At 41.4% G+C, this 18,894-nt stretch overlaps 1 protein-coding gene across 3 annotated transcripts in view; it reads right to left on the minus strand.

The window, feature by feature from the left end:
• Positions 1–15,569, minus strand: part of SRBD1 (S1 RNA binding domain 1) — a 131,480-nt gene extending 115,911 nt beyond the window's left edge. The window contains exons 1-8 of one of the 3 annotated variants that reach the window (XM_082047646.1): positions 15,470–15,569; positions 13,908–14,040; positions 8,093–8,172; positions 7,572–7,737; positions 6,164–6,526; positions 4,537–4,703; positions 1,526–1,643; positions 1,249–1,387 (exon numbers count right to left, since the gene is read on the minus strand). In XM_082047646.1, the coding sequence (XP_081903772.1) occupies positions 1,249–1,387; positions 1,526–1,643; positions 4,537–4,703; positions 6,164–6,526; positions 7,572–7,737; positions 8,093–8,172; positions 13,908–14,021 (1,147 nt within the window). In that variant the 5' untranslated portion in view covers positions 14,022–14,040; positions 15,470–15,569. Of the gene's footprint in view, positions 1–1,248; positions 1,388–1,525; positions 1,644–4,536; positions 4,704–6,163; positions 6,527–7,571; positions 7,738–8,092; positions 8,173–9,512; positions 9,713–13,907; positions 14,042–15,469 lie in introns of those variants that run through there. The other 2 variants (XM_082047648.1, XM_082047647.1) reach the window with 2 other exon arrangements.
• Between the last annotated feature and the right edge of the window lie 3,325 nt (positions 15,570–18,894).

Here is an 18,894-nt window from a genome sequence, read left to right on the forward strand (position 1 = left end):
AAAGAACTGAAGATTAAAATTTGATGAAAACTTTTCTGTATAGCAAATCGCTCATCCCTTTAAAAAAAATCCAGTCTGATCTCAAGCTGTATATAGGTTGTCAAACTGGCTCCCAAGTTGATAAAAGTGACCCACTTCATAGATGTAAGTAATTTCCGATGTGCCTTTCAAATGGAAACCATTATATAAACCTAAGCAACAGTATTTTTAGCACAAAATTGAAAATAGGTGTACCGATTTTCAAAACCTGAAATGTTTATACTGTAACAAATAGCACTTCCTTCTGAATGCACCCTAAATAATTTATTTGAACTTTCACCGTGAAGATTTTATTTTGCCTCATTAGACTCTGCCACAATTGTCAGATGCATGGTTGGAATATGCTGCTGTATGAAGTAATGACATACACTAAAATGCAATAATTAAACAGCCAGAATATTTGGCAACTGATTTTCAATGCAAAGTTAAGATCATTTAATAAATAATATTTAAATAAAATAAAAGAACAACTGAAGTGGGAAGAGGAAGAGTCAGCCTCACTAAGAAGGTTCAGTACCTTTATGTTAATAATCAAAAACAAAGTGCTGGGGCAAGGCAGAATTGTGACTCTATTGTAATGTCATACGGAAGGCTGCAGCAGTCTTCGTATTTTATTGTCAGAGATTGCCCCCTACAGATTCACCCATACCAGCATTCACAAAGAAACACAATTCTGCAGTCTGTGACAATCATATCATCAAAGTTCCGGCTCACGTTTCAGAGATTACATCTTCTCCAAACCCTACTGTCACTCAGCAACAAGAACTCTTCCGCTCACTCCCAATCACCACGGCCAGTTTTTATTAAGATATGCTTTAATGGGTGACGTTTAATTCAGCACATAGTAAGAGCATAAGCCCCTTGTACAATCAGCACCGAATCTTCAGTAAACAACCGAAATAAGAGGAGAAGTCTCAGGGATGCAGTGCAGTTCCCTCTCTCTTACCAGTAAACACAGATGTCAGCTATAACACCTCTAGCCTTTTGTCTCTTGTATACCAGAATTATTACTATTTACAACATAAAAAGAAAGGAAAGGTTGGAGAGCCATGGCATTAAATGTAGACCCTTACCACACATTGATAAATAATTCTTGAATTTAAAATAGTTGCATAACTTCTAGCAACGTAAGAACAATCAAAGTAATTCCCCTTTTAAAATATTTTCAGACATTTAGGACATAACTGCTGATAGAAGCAGAGCACTTACCTTTGGTATTGGGTCTAATGTAAGAAAAAAGATTGAGTTCCATAGGATTCTGCAGGAGTGAGAGAGCAGCAGGTTCTAATCCCAGCTGCTTGGCCCTCTGGGCTTTGGTGCCTTTACTCCCAGTTTTATATGGTGCAGACTTAAAATAAACAAAAACCACAGTTATTAAAGGCAAGGAAATATTTCAGTCATGCTATGTATTTTGCATTATACACTATTTAGTTACCCAAGGTTACATTTAAACTAAGGATGATGTGAAAAAGACTAGTGTACTGACCACATGGTCTAATTCTTCCAAAGTTCTGCAATTTAATAATGATGTTAAAAGGCATCCAGATAATTTCCCTTCTTTCTTCAACTTCTGTATCATTGTATGCGTCTTCTTTGCAACAGTACTAAAATGCAAGAGATTGATATTAACAGTCACATTTCACGGTGGACTAAACCAGCTATTGATTGTGAACTTGTTTATTGCACTGCTGAAGCTCTCTGAAAGCCCTGAAGATTGTATCTCATGCTAATCCTCAGCAAACCAAGTTTGATAACCCAAAAGAGTTTCTATTACTCTCTTTCTCCAATTAGTTCAAAATTGTATTAAAATATCTTCTGGTAGCTTTAAGAAAAATCATCAAACAATACTGACAGCCATTACTGCTATACACATTTTTGCAAGATGACTGGCCTGGAAGCCAAATGAAAAGGACCTAAACTAAGTCCACATTGATGAGCATTTACAGCTGTAATTCATTACAAGATAGTTCTGCAGCATCAAATACAGGGTACCAGATTTTAAACTCTTAGACCTCCAATAAGTTATAGTAAATGTGGTTATGGTTACAGTAAATGGGGTTATGTCAGGCTGGTAAACAGTCACTAGTGGGGTTCTGCAGGGATCTGTCTTAGGGCCAGCACTCTTCAATGTCTTCATAAATTACTTGGATGCAGGACTTGAGAGAACACCAAGTAAGTTCACCGATGACAAAGAATTGGGAGGAGCTGTTGACACTCTCAAGGGCAGAGAGGCCCTACAGAGGGATCTGGACAAACTGGAGAACTGGGCAATCACCAACTACATGAAGTTCAACAAGGGCAAGTGCCGGATTTTGCATTTGGGACACAGCAACCCTGGCTGTACATACAGACTGAGGGATGAGATGCTGGAAAGCAGCTCTGCAGAGAAGGATCTGGGGGTTCTGGTCGACAGAGAGTTGAACATGAGCCAACAGTGTCTCTGGCAGCCAAGAGGGCCACCCGTGTCCTGGATGCATCCAGCACAGCATTGCCAGCCGGGCAGGGAGGTGATTGTCCCGCTCTGCTCTGCACTGGTGCAGCCTCACCTGGAGCACTGTGTGCAGTTCTGGGCAACACAGGATAAAAAGGATATAAAGCTACTAGAGAGGGTCCACAGGAGGGCTACAAAGTTGGTGACAGGTTTGGAGAGGAAGCCGTATGAGGAGCGGCTGAAGTCACTTGTTTTGTTCAGCTTGGAGGAGACTGAGGGGAGACCTCATGGTGGCTACAGCTTCCTCACAAGGGGAGGAGGAGGGACAGGAGCTGATCTCTTTAGTGACAAATGACAGAACCTGACGGAATGTCAGGAAGTTGTGCCAGGGGAGGTTTAGGTTGGACATTGGGAAAAGGTTCTTCCCCCAGTGGGTGGTGGACACTGGAACAGGCTCCCCAGGGAGGTGTCACGGCCCCAAGCCTGACAGTGTTCAATAAGAGACTGGACAAGCCCTCAGACACATGGTGTGAACTGTGGGGTTGTCCTTTGCAGGGACAGAAGTTGGACTCAACGATTCTTGTGGGTCCCTTCCAACTCAGGACATTCTATGGCATGCAGCTCCATGGCAATAAGATACCTGTGAGCAACTGCAAGCAGCAAAGGTATTTTGTTACGATTTAAATTACTTGTTCAGACAAGAACTCTCTCAAGGCACCTTCGCTCTTTGGAAAGAATCTCTTGTTAGGGGATAGCAGGGAGTACAAGGAGGAAACCACATATTGACAGAACAGCTGGTAAGTCTGTTCCCTTGCCCTCTCAAGAACACAAAGCCACCCAAAAGCAAGAAGGAATGGATCAGTTTCATCCACCCCTGCAGCAGGCTTTGGTGATCATTTCATTGCTGCAGTGGTCTGGGATACTTTAGCCCACCCTCCTGGTACGCTATAGCCTCAAGAAGTGCTCTTCACTAGAAGTTTTGCTCCTCCAAGCTGGGAGACAAGGGATTTTTAGTGATTCTTTTTCAAAGGGTATAGTTCACATCTAGTCAGGCTACATATCTCCAGAACCTATAAAGTGCTCTTCTAGTAAGGGGTTTTTTCCCTGCAGTTTTAGTAAACTGCAGAGAAATTAGTATCTTATTTTTTCTTTGTGTCCTGGTTTTGCTAAAAAACAAGTTTCTCTTTCAGCGAATTTTGCCTGTCAGCTAAAGCCTTCATATTAACTGCATTTTCCTGGAGAACCAGACACATGTTTTGGTAAACCTAGCAATGGAATGCAAACATATTGATAAGCATGGATGGACATCTCGCGAGAGGGGCGACGAGAAACAAGTGACCAAGAAACTGACCAACTGTGTATAACATTCCATTCACGTGAATACTTCATATAAAAGTGGGAGATCACGAGGATCTCGTCCCTTTTCCCTTCTGCTTATGGCCGACCTTAGGAGAGGATCTCGCTGGTTGTCCCTGAGAACTGAGGCCTAGTGAGAGACTGAATCCAGCTCCACTTGGCTGCAGAGTCTAATCCTGGACTTTGGTGGCCGGCTCTGCAGTTGCTGAGACTTTCAAGATTGGTTTTGTATATTTTGTATTATTTTCTCTATTCTTATTAGTAGCATTAGTAAAACATCTTTAATTTTTCCAACTCTCTTCTCTCTGTCCTTCTTTCCCTCCCGATCGCCTGTCCTGAGTGGGAAGGGGGGAGAGGGAGGGGCAAAAAAGGGGAAGTGGGGGGAGAGGAGGTTAACAATACATCTGCCAGGGTTTTATTGTCACCCCGCAATCTTAACCCTCGACACTTTGGCAACGAATAATGGCTAGATTTCTTGTTACTTATAGTAAGAAAATGAAACAAAACCAACAAAAACAAATAACAAATAAAACAACAATCACCAAAACCACAACAACAGACTGGTATCAAGCATAATTACCTCAGTTTAAAACTTTCTTCTTTAGGAGTTCCTTCATAATTGTAGCATTTACAAAGCGCCAAAAAAAGGGACACAGAAGAAGCAGACACTTGTTACTTACCTCCCCCCAGATTAATATTAACTTACTTACCGCAGCTCTTCCAATGCTTGCTGCACTTCTCGTAAAGCATCAGCCTCCAGATTATTGATGAGCTCTTTTCGGTACCGGGCAATAAAAGGAATTGTGTTTTCTTCTTGAAAGAGGCGAATTAAGTTTGCACATACCCATGGTTCAACATTCGTTATTTCTGACAAGGCCTGTCAGAAGAGGGAAAAAAAAATAAATAAAAAATCAAAAACCAAAACACAAACATTTAAGAGATGTGATAGATTGCTTTAAACAGCCTCTCACTCAAAGTTCAAAACCACCCCCAAAATATTATGCCAGCCAGCAGGGACTACTGTCCACCTTAAGACAGGCTGCCAGGCTTCCCATGCATTCAGCCACCACACTCAGGACTTCAGAAAGACGTGAACCAACCAGTGTTTCCAGGAACTCGGAGCTACAGAAAAAACATGCAGAAAGGAATGCCTTGTGGGAACAACAACAAAACAAATAAACAAAACCAACAGTAAAACACAACACAGAAAGACAACAAGCTGCACATGGCACCTCAGACAACTTGGATCTTTGTTGGTTTTTTTTTTTTTTTAAACCAAGCCTGACATATCTCATGGTTAAACAAAATAAACAAAACCCAGAAACCCAAAGCTGACCCGAATCCCACCCCACTGGTAACTGGAAATCAGCATGACGTTACTAAAGGTTTTAAGGTGAACCAAGCCTCACAAAGTTAAACATAATTTTGTAAAGATAAAGTTACATTGTATTAACATTGAATTGAGGACAAACTGTTTAAGTTCTGTAACATTTTAACTATCACAGTTTGTTCCTACTTTGCTAGAGTCAGTCCCATAGACTGCCAATTTAAAAGGCTCTCAGAAGTTTTATTCTGAAGCCTAAAAATATAACAACTACTGCACACTCATATTCACTGCTTTTAGAGCAGCAATACATAAAGATCAAATTCTCTGTTTGCATTTCCAGGAATGTTTTAGAAAATGCAGGAACAAAATTTTACACCTTTCTTAAGCAGTCAGTACTGAAGATGATGAATAGACTATGTCCAATCTATTCCCATTCTGTTCATATTAAAATCTACCCCGCCTCCCAGAAGAGGAGCTACCCTAAAACTGTCTTCACCTGAACAGCTTCAAAGTTAACATCCTACAAAATCAAAGACAATATCTCCCTTGATGTCACTGTTGTCTCAAGAATGCAATCTCTTCCTTGATGGTAAATGGATATGCACTCCCAAACAAGTCTCCACACCTAAATGATCCACACTAGCTAAATCTTAAATTCTGAAACTGTGCACAGAGATCCCAAGCCTTTCAGCATCCCCTCCTGCAGGAGCTTCTATTGACTATATCCACAAAAACCCCATGTGCTGATACAAAAGAAATGTCAGGCAAGCTTTGTACTAAGGATTGTCTAGGTCACATACTAGAATAAAGTTTGAAGTTTTAAGAGTTACCAACCAACATTTACATTTATACATGTATTACAACAATTTAAACAGAGGTTAAATGACTACTTAACAGCACAGTGACTCCAACTGATGTCAAGAGGACTGAAATTGCACATTAAGATTCTAAGTCATAATTCTGTAGGAAATGGGTTCATTGATATTTCAGAAAAGGAAAAGATCTCATACCTGTACAATATCCCAGTTCATTTCAAATTCTTCTTTTATTTTGTTGCCTCCTAGACTTTTAACTGGTTTTCCTTCAGGACATGTAGTCGACTTAATCTTTTTAAAAGGTGGTTCATCCAATGCAAAATCCTCCTCAGATTTCTCATGTTTCACTTGATTTCCCACCACAGGAACACTCGTTGAGGGTTTTTCATCACTCTCTAAACTCTTTCTGTTCTTCGCGTGAAATGAATTTATTTCCATTTTTTTAGGCACTTCTGGTTTTTTATTTGAATTTTTTGGCTTAGTGCCTACATGTTCTTCCTTAGGTTTTAGAAGCTGCATTTTATTATCTTCTGCAGGAACAACAGGCAAGGATACATCCTGCCAGACAGGTATTGAAACCATGTTAAGCATTGACTATCAGAAACTGGTTCAACATTTCAATTTAAACATAGGAAGACTCAATACCAGGCATTATTGTCCCAAATGATGCCTTTGACTGGCAGGAAAATGCCAAGCCAGAAATCAAGTAACCTGCAATATGATATCTTGCATGGAGGAAATGATACAAACATACTCAGCACAACTGTGATTTGAAAGATTAAATAAAATTATCCAGAAAAGACTTCAATTGGGCTCTCCTTCGGAAGACGTAAGCCTACAGCCCTTGCCTCCACCCATCTCAACAAAACATGGCACAGTCAGGCAGAGAAGCACTCTTTTAATGAAGGGTCCTGCACAGGAACTGGAACTGAGATTTGGTTTGCTGAGATACTCTCTAACCTTGGACAAGCCACACCTTCTTCCCTCAATTTCCCCAGATACCTTCAGAGATCAAGAATGTTTTTCTCAATATGCCACATATGTCAAAACATTCAGAAACATTAGTATAAACCAGAAGGACTGGCTTCTGTCATGACCTGACATCTGATGTTAATCTTTGACAGAAATAACTAACTTCTGACAGAAGTGCATCTTATATTCTTCATAATCAAACCGTGATCCTTACTGGGTCAAACAGCCATGCAAGGAAACAAGTACGGGCCTTGTTTTTGCTGTGGTACCCAGCTGGTGAAAATGTAGAAGACATCAAAGGTGCAACACAGAAACCAGAGATATTAGAGTGTTTGGTTTTAATTACAGAAAGAAGAGAGGTATTTATTTATTTTTGTTGTTGAAAGAAATCTCCAGGGAAAAGCATGTCCCATTATCAATGGCCAAAACTTTAAAGGAGGGCCCTTAGATCTGGGACACTTCAATACATAACAAAACCATGCCTATCAAATGCATTGAATATTCACAGCAACAGTGGAATCAGATGAGCTGATCAGACTCACACAACTGAGCAAACCAGAGCTGGAAAAATTTTGCTCCTATTACTTGCCAACCACAGTTAATAAAATGTCTCTTTCTTACAGATACTCACCATTTCCTCTTTTATTTCTACTTTCTTGACCTTTTTTCTGGTCACAGCTGACCGTGGAGAAGCAACTTTCTTAGTTTTTGCCTCATTTTTCCTTGGCAACCGAGGTCTCTTGGCTATTTTGCTTTTTGGCTCCCATTCCTCCTCTTCTTCCTCTGATTCAGAGCTCCTGAAAAACAAACAAGTAAACAATACTGCTTATAAGAAGAATAATTAAAAAAAATACATAAGCAAGCCTCTCTCAGAGTTTTCTGGCATGAAAGGAAGCGAGCAGGAAAAATTACTAGAAAGGTAGGTAGACTCAACAAATGCAGGTCTTTCATGCTGTTGCAGAGCTAATGGCTGGTCACCTGTTTCTGTTTGAACAACTGGCAATTCAGTTTCACACTATCTTCACTGTAAGCATAAAGAGCATAGGTAATTCATGGTTTATAACTGAAGTTCTGTGCACTAAAACATTTTAAAACAACCTCATGTTTAGCATAAGCCTTTTAAAAAAATCCTAAGGAAAAAAGTAATCTTACGAATTGGGAAGTGAAGGTAGTTCATCTTCTGATGTATAGGGTTTGGCTTCAGATTTCACCCTCCTGGGTAGAGATGACATCTGAAACAGAGGCAAGGAGAGAGAAATAGAACATTACGCTGAAGTTGCGTTCTCTTATTCAGCCCTTTAACTCACTGTCAAGTGTGCCCTCATAATGTCTTCACCAATTACAAAAGTTTCCTCTAGAGCAAGTTCAGATTTCTTAGTATCCAAGAATTTAGGCCACAGCAGCACACGTTCAACAATCTTTTCAACTACGCAAACAGACAAATGAGCACTATAGCCTCTCAGATTATTTTTCTCTTCAAATGGATGCAATTATTTGGCTTGCACGTAATGCTATCCTAGCAAGAAGAGTACTGGTTCTCAGGAATATTATTGGGTGTCACTTATATACTGTGCCAGGCTTTCCTCAATCAACCTAAAAAGCAGAGAAAATAAAATTAAGATCTAGTAAACTGAGCTTGCATATGGTTTTGATGGGAAGAGGCCTACAAGATTTTCTATTTTGATCTAGAATTTCACCTTTAAAGACCATCTGTTGCTTGGTCCCTTCCAATCCCTTACATTCTGTGAAAACCAATAATTTTGAAAAAGCTGCTCATTAGCACATAAAAAGTACATAAAACAATTACCAAAGGTAAAAAAGAAAGGCACTGACTCTCTCCTGACACAAGACTCATACCTACAATAGCTGCATTTCAGTTAATCAGTTATAGAATTTTTGGCAATGGTTGGGCCCATGAATTTCAATAATCATATTTTGCAGTTTTAGTTAAGAGAATTTCAGGTACACTCAAAATTTTACCTGCCAGAAAATTAGAATTAAAAAACTAAACTAAAAATCATCAAAACCTTAAAGCACTTCTGTAACTGTAAAATTCATAAACATATCTTACGTATATCTGGCACAATCAAATCATTCTTCGAGTTCTATTCTCCAGCTCTGGTACCTAAAAATACTTCTTGCACTTTCATGCAGCTTTATCACTGTGACGCAAGCCTTAAAGTCCCACATTTGCACATACAAATGGGTTAAGTGTTTTGCAAAGTGTCATTTAAGTCAAGGGCAAAACACTCTTTAATCCAGCTTCGTTCTGACCTCTGTTTAAGCCCTAGAAGCATAGCTCTTGTTACAAATGGCTTTCAGCAAGTTTTCCATGCAAAGCAGCCCCAGAGTTTAAGTGACCATTTTCAGCATCACAGTGGAAGGACTACTGAGGCTCACATGAAACAGCACCAGCTTGCTTACAAAACACTTTCTTGTAGCAATCGCCATGGTCAGTAACAGGTCAGCATTTCTCTGACTGAAATTCCATTATGTGACTGGTAAGAATACAGGTCTACCACAGGAAAACAAATCTTCACAGAACACAAAAAAAAAAAAAAAAATTACACACCTTATTAGCTTCCCAGGTGACTTTTCACCGTCAGTTCTGAGACACCTGCAACTTCAACCAGCCACTCTGCTTCTGTTTTCCTTTGCTCTTTAGAGCTGAATGGTCACTATCATAGTCTTGCATTAATTATATATTTATTCCCATTACCTCAGAGGCACGAAAATAATGTTTCCATTCTAGACTGTACTTTAATCTGTGAACTGAAGAAACAAACAAACAATCAAACAAACAAACACTTTTCATGTGGTTAGATCTCACAGTTTTCTGCGTTTTTTCAAACCAGCTGTTTAGTTTACAGTATCATTATCAGTCATGCTTCTTCAGCTTATCCAACTAGGTGGCTGGGTTTTTTAGTATTCCAGGTAATTCTGGAAACTTCCCTGCCAGTTTTAAACCCTCAGCATAACACCATGATCCTTTTGGGACGTACCCAAAAGTCCAGGTAAAAGGAAAGCCTCATCTGGAAGGTCTTTTCTCTGCTAATCTTTCCCTCACACCTCAAGTGGCCAAGGACATGGTCTCAAAATATCTCAACATTTTTTTTGTTACATTAAGATTATACAGTAATGTTTACTCTTGCCATAAAGCTAATTGCACTTCCTGCCATCCAACACTGGTGACTGATTTAACTCTTTGTATCAGCGTAAGAACAGGAGATTTAGCTCCTAGGTGGCATTTTCCACATTATTCGTGAAAGTATTTGCTCCTACATCCTTAAGGCTGAGTCTACTTATCTTCATACAATGCACTAAATGAAGCAGAATTACCATATAGCAAATATAAAAATGGCATAGGAAAGCAAGAAACAGAATAGAAAGTGATATGTAGTAAGGTTAAGTCTTTATAGGACACTTCAGTGTTTGTGATTTTTCTTTTGATTTCTTGGATTTCCCATTTTTAAAAATTACATCATCTTTTCAGTGTTTGTTACAGTCCTTCAGAAAGCTGAAGTAGCATCAAACATGTTTGATCCAGAAGATCAAAGAAGACAAAGTCAGAATCTGTCCTGTCCTGCTCATCAATAGTGTGTCAGTTTTTACAAGTACATATTGAGTTGGGATTCGCTTCAGATACATGAAGTCCAACTTTACACATATTATTAATCTACTAAATTTTCTTGCAACGAGTGGTAACTTTGTTCCTAAAGGCTTTTGTATCTGTGCTTAATTTGAACAAAGGCATGATGTGAACTTAAAGCATAAAACTTATTTCAGGATAACTCTGCATGAACAGACAAGTGATGGTCAGAAGACAAAATGGAATTCTCCAGCTCAAAATAAAAGTGACATGAATATCAAACAAGGCAAGAAAAAAAAAAAAAAAGGAAAGTTATTTCACTGTGAGGTTGGGCCAAGCCATAACCACATCCCCTTCTAATAATGTATATACTAAACTGTGCTTCATATTTGTAGAAAAATAATCTTGCAGTTGCTATATATATTCCTTTTGTTTACAAAGAATATTTTTTTTCTTCGGATCCACAAAAGTACTTCTGATTTGATTCCAAATTGCCAGACAGCTCTCTGCTAAATTTTCCCCCTGCGCTGCCTGCGATAGGGTGTGCTAACACCTACAGTAATGACTAAGAAAAACAGTCCTTCTGTGATTCACTGCAGAGGGGGAGGCAGGGAAGAGGATGAAAAAGGAATGAGTCTAAATGCCACTGATGATGATGAATAAGTATTACAGATTTTACTTTTTACTTTTTTTTTTTTTTAAGCTTAGAGACAGTCCCTGAAGTGAAGCAGGAAGACTCAAGAAACAGGCAAACACAGTTCGCTCCACATGGGGCACCTACGATGCTGACTGCACTGACCACATACAAGGCGATCACACAACCTACTGCCTGCTCCATGTTCTGCTTCTGCTGGGATATGGTCCCCTATGTCACCTGCCTCAAGTGTTGACGGCAAGCTAGGATCAAGACAGTGTGAAGTTCAACACCTATCTCCTGTAATATCTTACAGATAGACTGGCCTCAGTGGGAAAACTGCCTCTATCTCTTCCTTCTCTGTCACCTTCAGGTAACCATGCTCAAAGTGAGGGCTGGTTCCTACCTTGAGAAAAGACACTATAGCTTGCATAGATCTGTGTCCTCTTCCCAAATCCAGAAAAGTCCCATAACTGCAGAAGAGCCAATTACAAAGCTGAAAAAATTAAGAGTAACCAATTTATCCTACAAGCTCCATTCTAGCAGCTCTCCTTGCATCTGAGGCCAGCAAACTTCCAAGTAACAATTGCTAACACATTTTTTCTTATTTTACGTATATTGTCAGAAGCTTTGCCATAATTTTTCAAGTGTTGCTCTTTGAGAAAGAGTTCTTAACAATCATCTCATCAACAGTACCTTACTTCCATGTCAAGCAACATGAGCTAGGCCCTGGAAACTTTGGCCTTGTCCACATATTTCAGCTCCCAACTCTTGTTTCATTTCAGATCTGTCTGCATATGCTCTTTTGCTTCTGTGCAACAGGCTGAAACCTTAATGCTGAACCTTCGCAGTAGACCCTTGATTCCCTGTTCAATGGAATCAAAACACTTTGCCTGTCCATCTCCCAGATGACAGTAAGAAGCATGAAACATCATTGCTTGAAACACCTGAATTCTCTTTGCTTCACACTCTCAGTAACCACTAAAACAGTTACAGCAAGTTCTACCAAAGTACTTCCACATAAAAAAAGAAAGAGAACTTTGCAGAGTTAGTATGCTCTCCAGTGAAGAAGAGTTGAAGCTATTTAAATTTGAAGCTATTGTAGATAAATATATGTCTCAGCACTACCCTCCAAATAGTTTGGCATCAGTTTGTTGCCAGCGTGTTTGTTCCCACCACTTCTATTCTCTGCATCCAATGCAGAGCTCCACAACGCATCAGAGCCATCCTGATGGCTGTAAATACCACGCTTCTCCCTGCCTGTCAGATACTCATTAAAATAAGGCTAGTGTAGTTTGGTGTTGGGCTGTGCCGGGAATGAAAAGAGACAGGGTAGCTCTTGTTATACACTTCCCTGTACAGAATCTTAAGACAGGTATTCACAAAACATACAGCGAGGAAGCAATCATCCCTCCGGACTCTCTCCCCAAATAGGAGTTCTTAGGCTGCATATAGAATGTAAGTAGAGTAAGGCCCTACAGGCCTTATTATGTTAAAAAGCAATCCAAGTCTCACTTAGAGACTGATATTCTCTTCAGCTTCCCTATTCACACAAAGATACAAACTATTAAAAGTAAACATCATTTCTGAATCCAGGCAGCATAATCAACTACTTGCAGAAAGAAAAGTTTAATGACAGTTTAAAAGTAATTAGATGAAAAAACCCACCCCTGACCCTCATTCTCCCAAAACCCCAAGAAGCCCAGCACTAGCACAATAACATGTTTTGTAGCCCCACCATTAGAGCAACAATTTTCAGAGTCAGAAATTACTCCAGGAATCCTAAAAGACTAGGAATCCTCTACAAGACACTTTAGAAAATAAATGCATTTAATAGTTGAAAGTTGTAGAAAATATTATATTTCCACAGTACGATCAAACAAATGCCATTACAGCAAATGTAAATCTCATAACCTTACTATATTAAATCACATAAACAGATAAATATAGATCTGAATGCCAATAAAGTCTACTGCACTTTACAACTCAATCAAATAGATTCTTCTACCTGAAGGTAGACTATTTTAAAAAAATTTAAAAAAAATAAAATAAAATCACAGAACCAAACACACACAACACCACCACCACAGGTATATTTGGAAATTATGTTCATTTCAGTAAGTGTGTGTGTGTGTGGTGGGGGTGGGGGGGGAATAATAATAATAACTTAAAAAAATAAATATCTATCTCCAATAGAAAAGGACACAGAAACTTCTAAAGCTCTTCTCCAGTTAAATCTAAAGCAATGTGTTCCTTCCACAAAGGAAATCTGTCTATGCAGGAAGCTCCTCAAACTTGGCTCTGCAGCCTCTGCTTTTCTAGTATGAATAAAATAGCAAGTATAACAGAATTTTGCATTTTAGCTTCTCCTTAAATCACACAGTACTAGCCAAATGACACTTTATTACAACACCAAGCACCTGGGGCAGGACATAAAAAGCACTACGAATACCACATGACAAGTGAATTTCAGATCATTAGTAGCAGCGGAACGGTCCACTTCAATAATTATATGTAGGCACTCTACAGTTTGATTTTGCTTGTCATTTTTAAGACACTTCCATTGCACGCTACGATAACATCCCAAGAAGAAATCAAAGTGCGAGCACAGTGGCAGCAGCAAAGTGGAAAAAACGCTACACAGACCAATGGTAGGGACTTGTATGGAAACTGTTCTTTCACTCCAGAAGGTTTTTATCACCTGTAACAGCTAAGTTATACTTCAAAATATAAATCCAACTTACTGTAATCCTCTCGAGGTTAAAACCTTGGAGAACTCCCAGACACTTTTGCTGAAAGGAGCTGACGCAGCCAATTTCCAAGGACTTTTCCTGCAGAGAGCCAGTCAGGACACACATCAGGAGACTCCAGTGCTACCTGGAAAATTACAGCCACAAAGAATGTGAGAGACATATAGGGTACACACATACAGCAAATCAGTCCCCAATGCTAATCAGAAAGGAAAATGTGTAAGACTAGCAGGAATACCACCTACTGCTACTGCCTACAGAAGTATTCATCAAAAAGGCAAACCACCAAGGCTGTGGCCTTACAAAGCACACTCCCTCCAGGCCTGTTCCTATAACTTGCGGTCCTGCTGCAGAAAAGGAACAACCTGCATTATGCAGCAGCCTGTGAATCAATCAGAAGAGGTGTGCACAGGAAGGCAGGAGAACGAACATGCCTTTTTTTAAATCACTCATCTCAAACCACCTATGAAAACTGACATTACCAGGAATGAGGGGCATACTGCTTCAGATTCAGGAACAGATTGCTACACCTTTTCTCCAATCCACCAAACTAGCTGTACAGTAACACTCCTGTCCAGCTTAATTAGGTGGGATGTCTTCACTCCTGAATGAAACAGAAGATGCACGTCTGTTCTGCAAGGCAACAACCACAGCAGTTTATAACACTGATAACACTTGTTTCAGAGACTTGCAGACACAAAGGGGACTTGAGAGTAAAGCGCTGCTTCTTGCTTGGTGACTCACTCCCAACCAAATCACTGCTTTTTGGACCAGAAACGTGACCAGGCTTAAAATACACTTTACGTACTTGAAAGCTCTATCCTTCCCCATATAGCACTGCACTTGCCTCAAATTTGCTGGCAGCATTCAAGAGCATTCATTGAACTGAATTGCACCCCAGTGCCAGGGAAGAGCACCAGCTCCTGGACAGAATCACAGAACGTTAGGGATTAGAAGGGACCTCGAAAGACGATCCAGTCCAATCCCCCCGCTGGAGCAGGAACACCCAGATGAGGTTACACAGGAAGGTGTCCAGGCCGGTTTTGAATGTCTCCAGAGAAGGAGACTCCACAACCTCCCTGGGCAGCCTGTTCCAGTGTTCTGTCACCCTCACTGAGAAGTTGTTTCTTCTCATATTTAAGTGGAACCTCTTGCGTTCCAGTTTGAACCCATTAGCCCTTTTGCCTCACCATTGAAGCACAGGAATAAGCCACCTCGCACGCCCCGTCCTGCTCCTAAGGAACACGCAGACCCTCCCGCCCCAGCTCCATCCCGGTGGGTGTCCCAGCACCCCCGGGCGCTGCCGCCCGCGTCCGCGGTCCCGCTCACCCACCCCCGCGGCTCCCGCACAGCGAGAGGAGCCCCGAGCAACCCTCCAGCCGCGACGGGGAGGAGGCGGGGAGCAGGAACGGCGGCCCAGGAAGAAAACGGGTCGAGACAACAGGAAGCCCCGCTTGCGGGCGCCCGGCACAGAGGGCGCAGCGGCCGGCGCAATCCCGCGGGCGACTGCCCGCCCTGCCCCACCCGGGCCCGGCAGAGGCTTCCGCAGACATTACCCCCTGCTGCCGGCTGCCGTGTTTGAAAGGGCCGCCAGGGCAACCATGGCGGAGCCGCCCGACGCGCCGCGGGGAGGAGCAGGAAGCGGCGGCGCCGCAGGAAGCGGACAGCGGAGGGGGGCGGGGGCAGCGGCAGCCACGCCTACTGCCCCGCCCCACACCCACCGGCCCGGGGCGATCCCCGGAACCGACGGGTTCCCGGACGTGCCCGTGGGTTCTCGGGCGGTGCCGGTGGAGCCGGGCAGCTCTCAGGGCGGTGGTGCCCGTTGCTCTCTCGCTGCCAGCAGGCCCCACCTGGGCATGTCGAGCTGCTGCCGTCAGGTGGCGCTGGGCGCCGGAGCGGCGGGCCGGGACCCGGTGGGAGGGGAACAGCCTGGAATATTGTGTCCAGTTCTGGGCCCCTCGGTTCCACAAGGACAGGGAACTGCTGGAGAGAGTCCAGCGCACGGCAACAAATATGATGAAGGAGTGGAGCATCTCCCTTATGAGGAAAGGCTGAGGGAGCTGGGGCTCTTTAACTTGGAGGAGACTGAGGGGTGACCTTATTAATGTTTATAAATATGTGAAGGGTGAGTGTCAAGAGGATGGAGCCAGGCTCTTCTCGGTGACAACCAGTGGTAGGACAAGGGCTAATGAGTTCAAACTGGAACACAAGAGGTTCCACTTAAATATGAGAAGAAACTTCTTCTCAGTGAGGGTGGCAGACACTGGAACAGGCTGCCCTGTTGTGGAGTCTCCTTCTCTGGAGACATTCAAAACCCACCTGGACACCTTCCTGTGTAACCTCATCTGGGTGCTCCTGCTCCAGCAGGGGGATTGGACTGGATGATCTTTTGAGGTCCCTTCCAATCCCTGACATTCTGTGATTCTGTGAGCAGCCACTCGGGACCAGGACCGGTTGCCGGGGATTAAAGCAGTCGTGGCATATGGCAGTGGCTGTGGGCTCCCCTTCCCCTCGTGTCGGTGTGGGTTGGCTCTCCCTGAGGTGTGGCGCCGGTAAAGGGGTGCAGGCCATGTGGCAGCGTCCCAGCCACAGGGTGGAAGGGTTGGGGACCTTTCATGTAAACTAAAGCGTGGAGATGCGAAATGTCTCGGTTCTGTTCTTGGTTGATGGAAACGTTTCCACTAGCCAAAAAAACTCCCATGTAAAGCAAGGTTTTGTTTTTGTTTGTTTGGTTGTTTTTTGCATGGCTATTGTGAAGCAGAAATAACTTGTGCGAGGCTGAGATGCTGTATCAGAGGTGACCACAGAAGCCAATAGAAATAAATATGTGCCCTTTCAGCCCACTGAGTACAAAGGAGCATCTAGATCCAAATATATATAGGATGCTCCTGTTCCTTTACCCATGCAGACAAGAACTTGCATAATTTTTCCTTATAACTATGAACATTTGCGCTCTACTGCTAGAAAAAGTGTCCAAGTGTGAGTTGCCCATCTTTAAGTTCCATATAAAGTTATGCATCCCTGCGACCTCTGCATCTATTCCTTTTTCTTCTGTATCTACTAAGTTAACCTCCAGCAATGATCCTGTGAAGTCCATCTCATGCATAAAGTTTAACGGGTGCTGGTTTCTGGAGCCATCGCTAGAAGAATGAAGCAAGTAGGCTGTTACATTAAAGCTGCCTTTCGAGCTTCCATTACCCTAAAAGGCCTTCTGCTTTGTATCATAAATATTTGTAACTTGTGGTCATAACTACCAGACAGCTGTCCTCCAGCCTTGGAACGGCAACATCTTAAATGTAACTAAGGTGTAATAAACTTAAATAATTCGTAATTTTTCATCTTGACTTCATAATAAATGTGTGTTTAACAGTCTGGAATGAATTGAAGCACAATAATGTTCAATGCAGTCTCTATCCATGAAGTTTACCTGACCTCTACAGCTTTTAGGGGCCAGGAGAGAGACTTCTGCACATACTTGTCTTTATGCATGGGGTTATATCTCCGGTGCCAAATCTTCAGCTGATATAAACTATCACAGCTCTGTTGATTTAAATAGGGCCTGTGATTTACACAAGTTGAGAATCTGACTCACAGACCTCAATAGGACTGTTCACATGTTTAAAGGTAATCGAGTGTGTAAGCGTTTGCAGGCTCAAAGCTGATGCACTTGGAATTTTGTCCCAGTAAGAGCTGAGCAAAGGGTAGTTTAGTCTAATTCTAGGGAAATATCACTTGCTAAGGCTGAGCTTTTGTAATTTAACCAGCTAATGTCATACATATGAAAGCATGTTAGAACCTTAGACAGTTTTGCAGCTGAAACATAGTCATTTGTAAAAGTTAAGGTTCTGATTTTTTTATATTCAGATCAGATGCTGCTCTTATGCTAGTGTGAAAACAACCTTTAAATATAGGAACTTGGTGCACTATATATAACTAAGGACAAAAAGCTGTGACTATAAATACCTTCAAAATAATATTTAAATACTTGGTCTGGCTATATTTTGTAATACAGTGAAACTTTGCAGAATATAAAAATGCTGCCTGTGTCATCTGACTCCTTTGATGCACTGCATTAAAATTCCTGTACCTAAGTACATATCATGGAGTCAGCTTTATTTCTTTTCTATTAATAGTTTGAAATTAGGTCACTGTTCTTGTAAAGATGGGCTAAGCCTGTACAACTGATTTTATGGAAGTTACCTATATATTTTTTTTTGGTTGGTTGGGGTTTGTTTTTGTTGTTGTTGTTGTTGTTTGGTGGGGGGGGGAGGGTGTTTTGTTTTGATTTTTTCCTCATGCTCCCCTACAGTGACACTGTTCCTTATCTATAATCAGTAATTTTACAGTCTGTTCTGGCATATGTATTCTATGCTGGCGGAGTTTTTTAGATTTGTTTATAGTGACCCCTGCTGCAAAAGATTAAGACTGACATTTCTTTAAACCTTTAAAAAGGCATTTACCCAATTATTTCAGAGCTCAGTTCAAAAGAACCAACCAGTTGTAAATTCAAGTTAAGTATATAAAATTTGAAACTCCTTAATTTGGATAATTTTAATAAATCCAGTTTAATCGTACAAGGCTTTTTCTCCCTCTCTTGCGTGTGTAGGATTTACTTTCTAATGCAATGCAATATAGTTAGAACGTGTCCCACATGTAATGCTTATTCTTCGCATTATTGTTCTTCGATAAGGGCTAACTTGACACCAATAAATCATGGTCTGAACTGCTGCATATTAATATTTTAAGAGCTCTAGTCAGGAAAGTACATGCTTACGTTTATCTCTCTTCGGGTTAACAAAATAGTAAAAAAGCAGATTAAAGCATAGGACTAAGTTTAAACAGAGATTACCCCTCTGGTTTCAGAAGGATTTAAGTGTCAGTCTATTCCAGTATTGCCCTGAACAGAATGCTTTCTCAAGCTCGTGCTTAAAAATTCTTCAGCATGAGGTGTGGGTATGTGCTCTTTTCCAAGCAAAAGATG

The sequence above is a fragment of the Streptopelia decaocto genome (genome assembly GCF_964273445.1).
Source record: "Streptopelia decaocto genome assembly, chromosome: 3".
NCBI lineage: Eukaryota > Metazoa > Chordata > Aves > Columbiformes > Columbidae > Streptopelia > Streptopelia decaocto.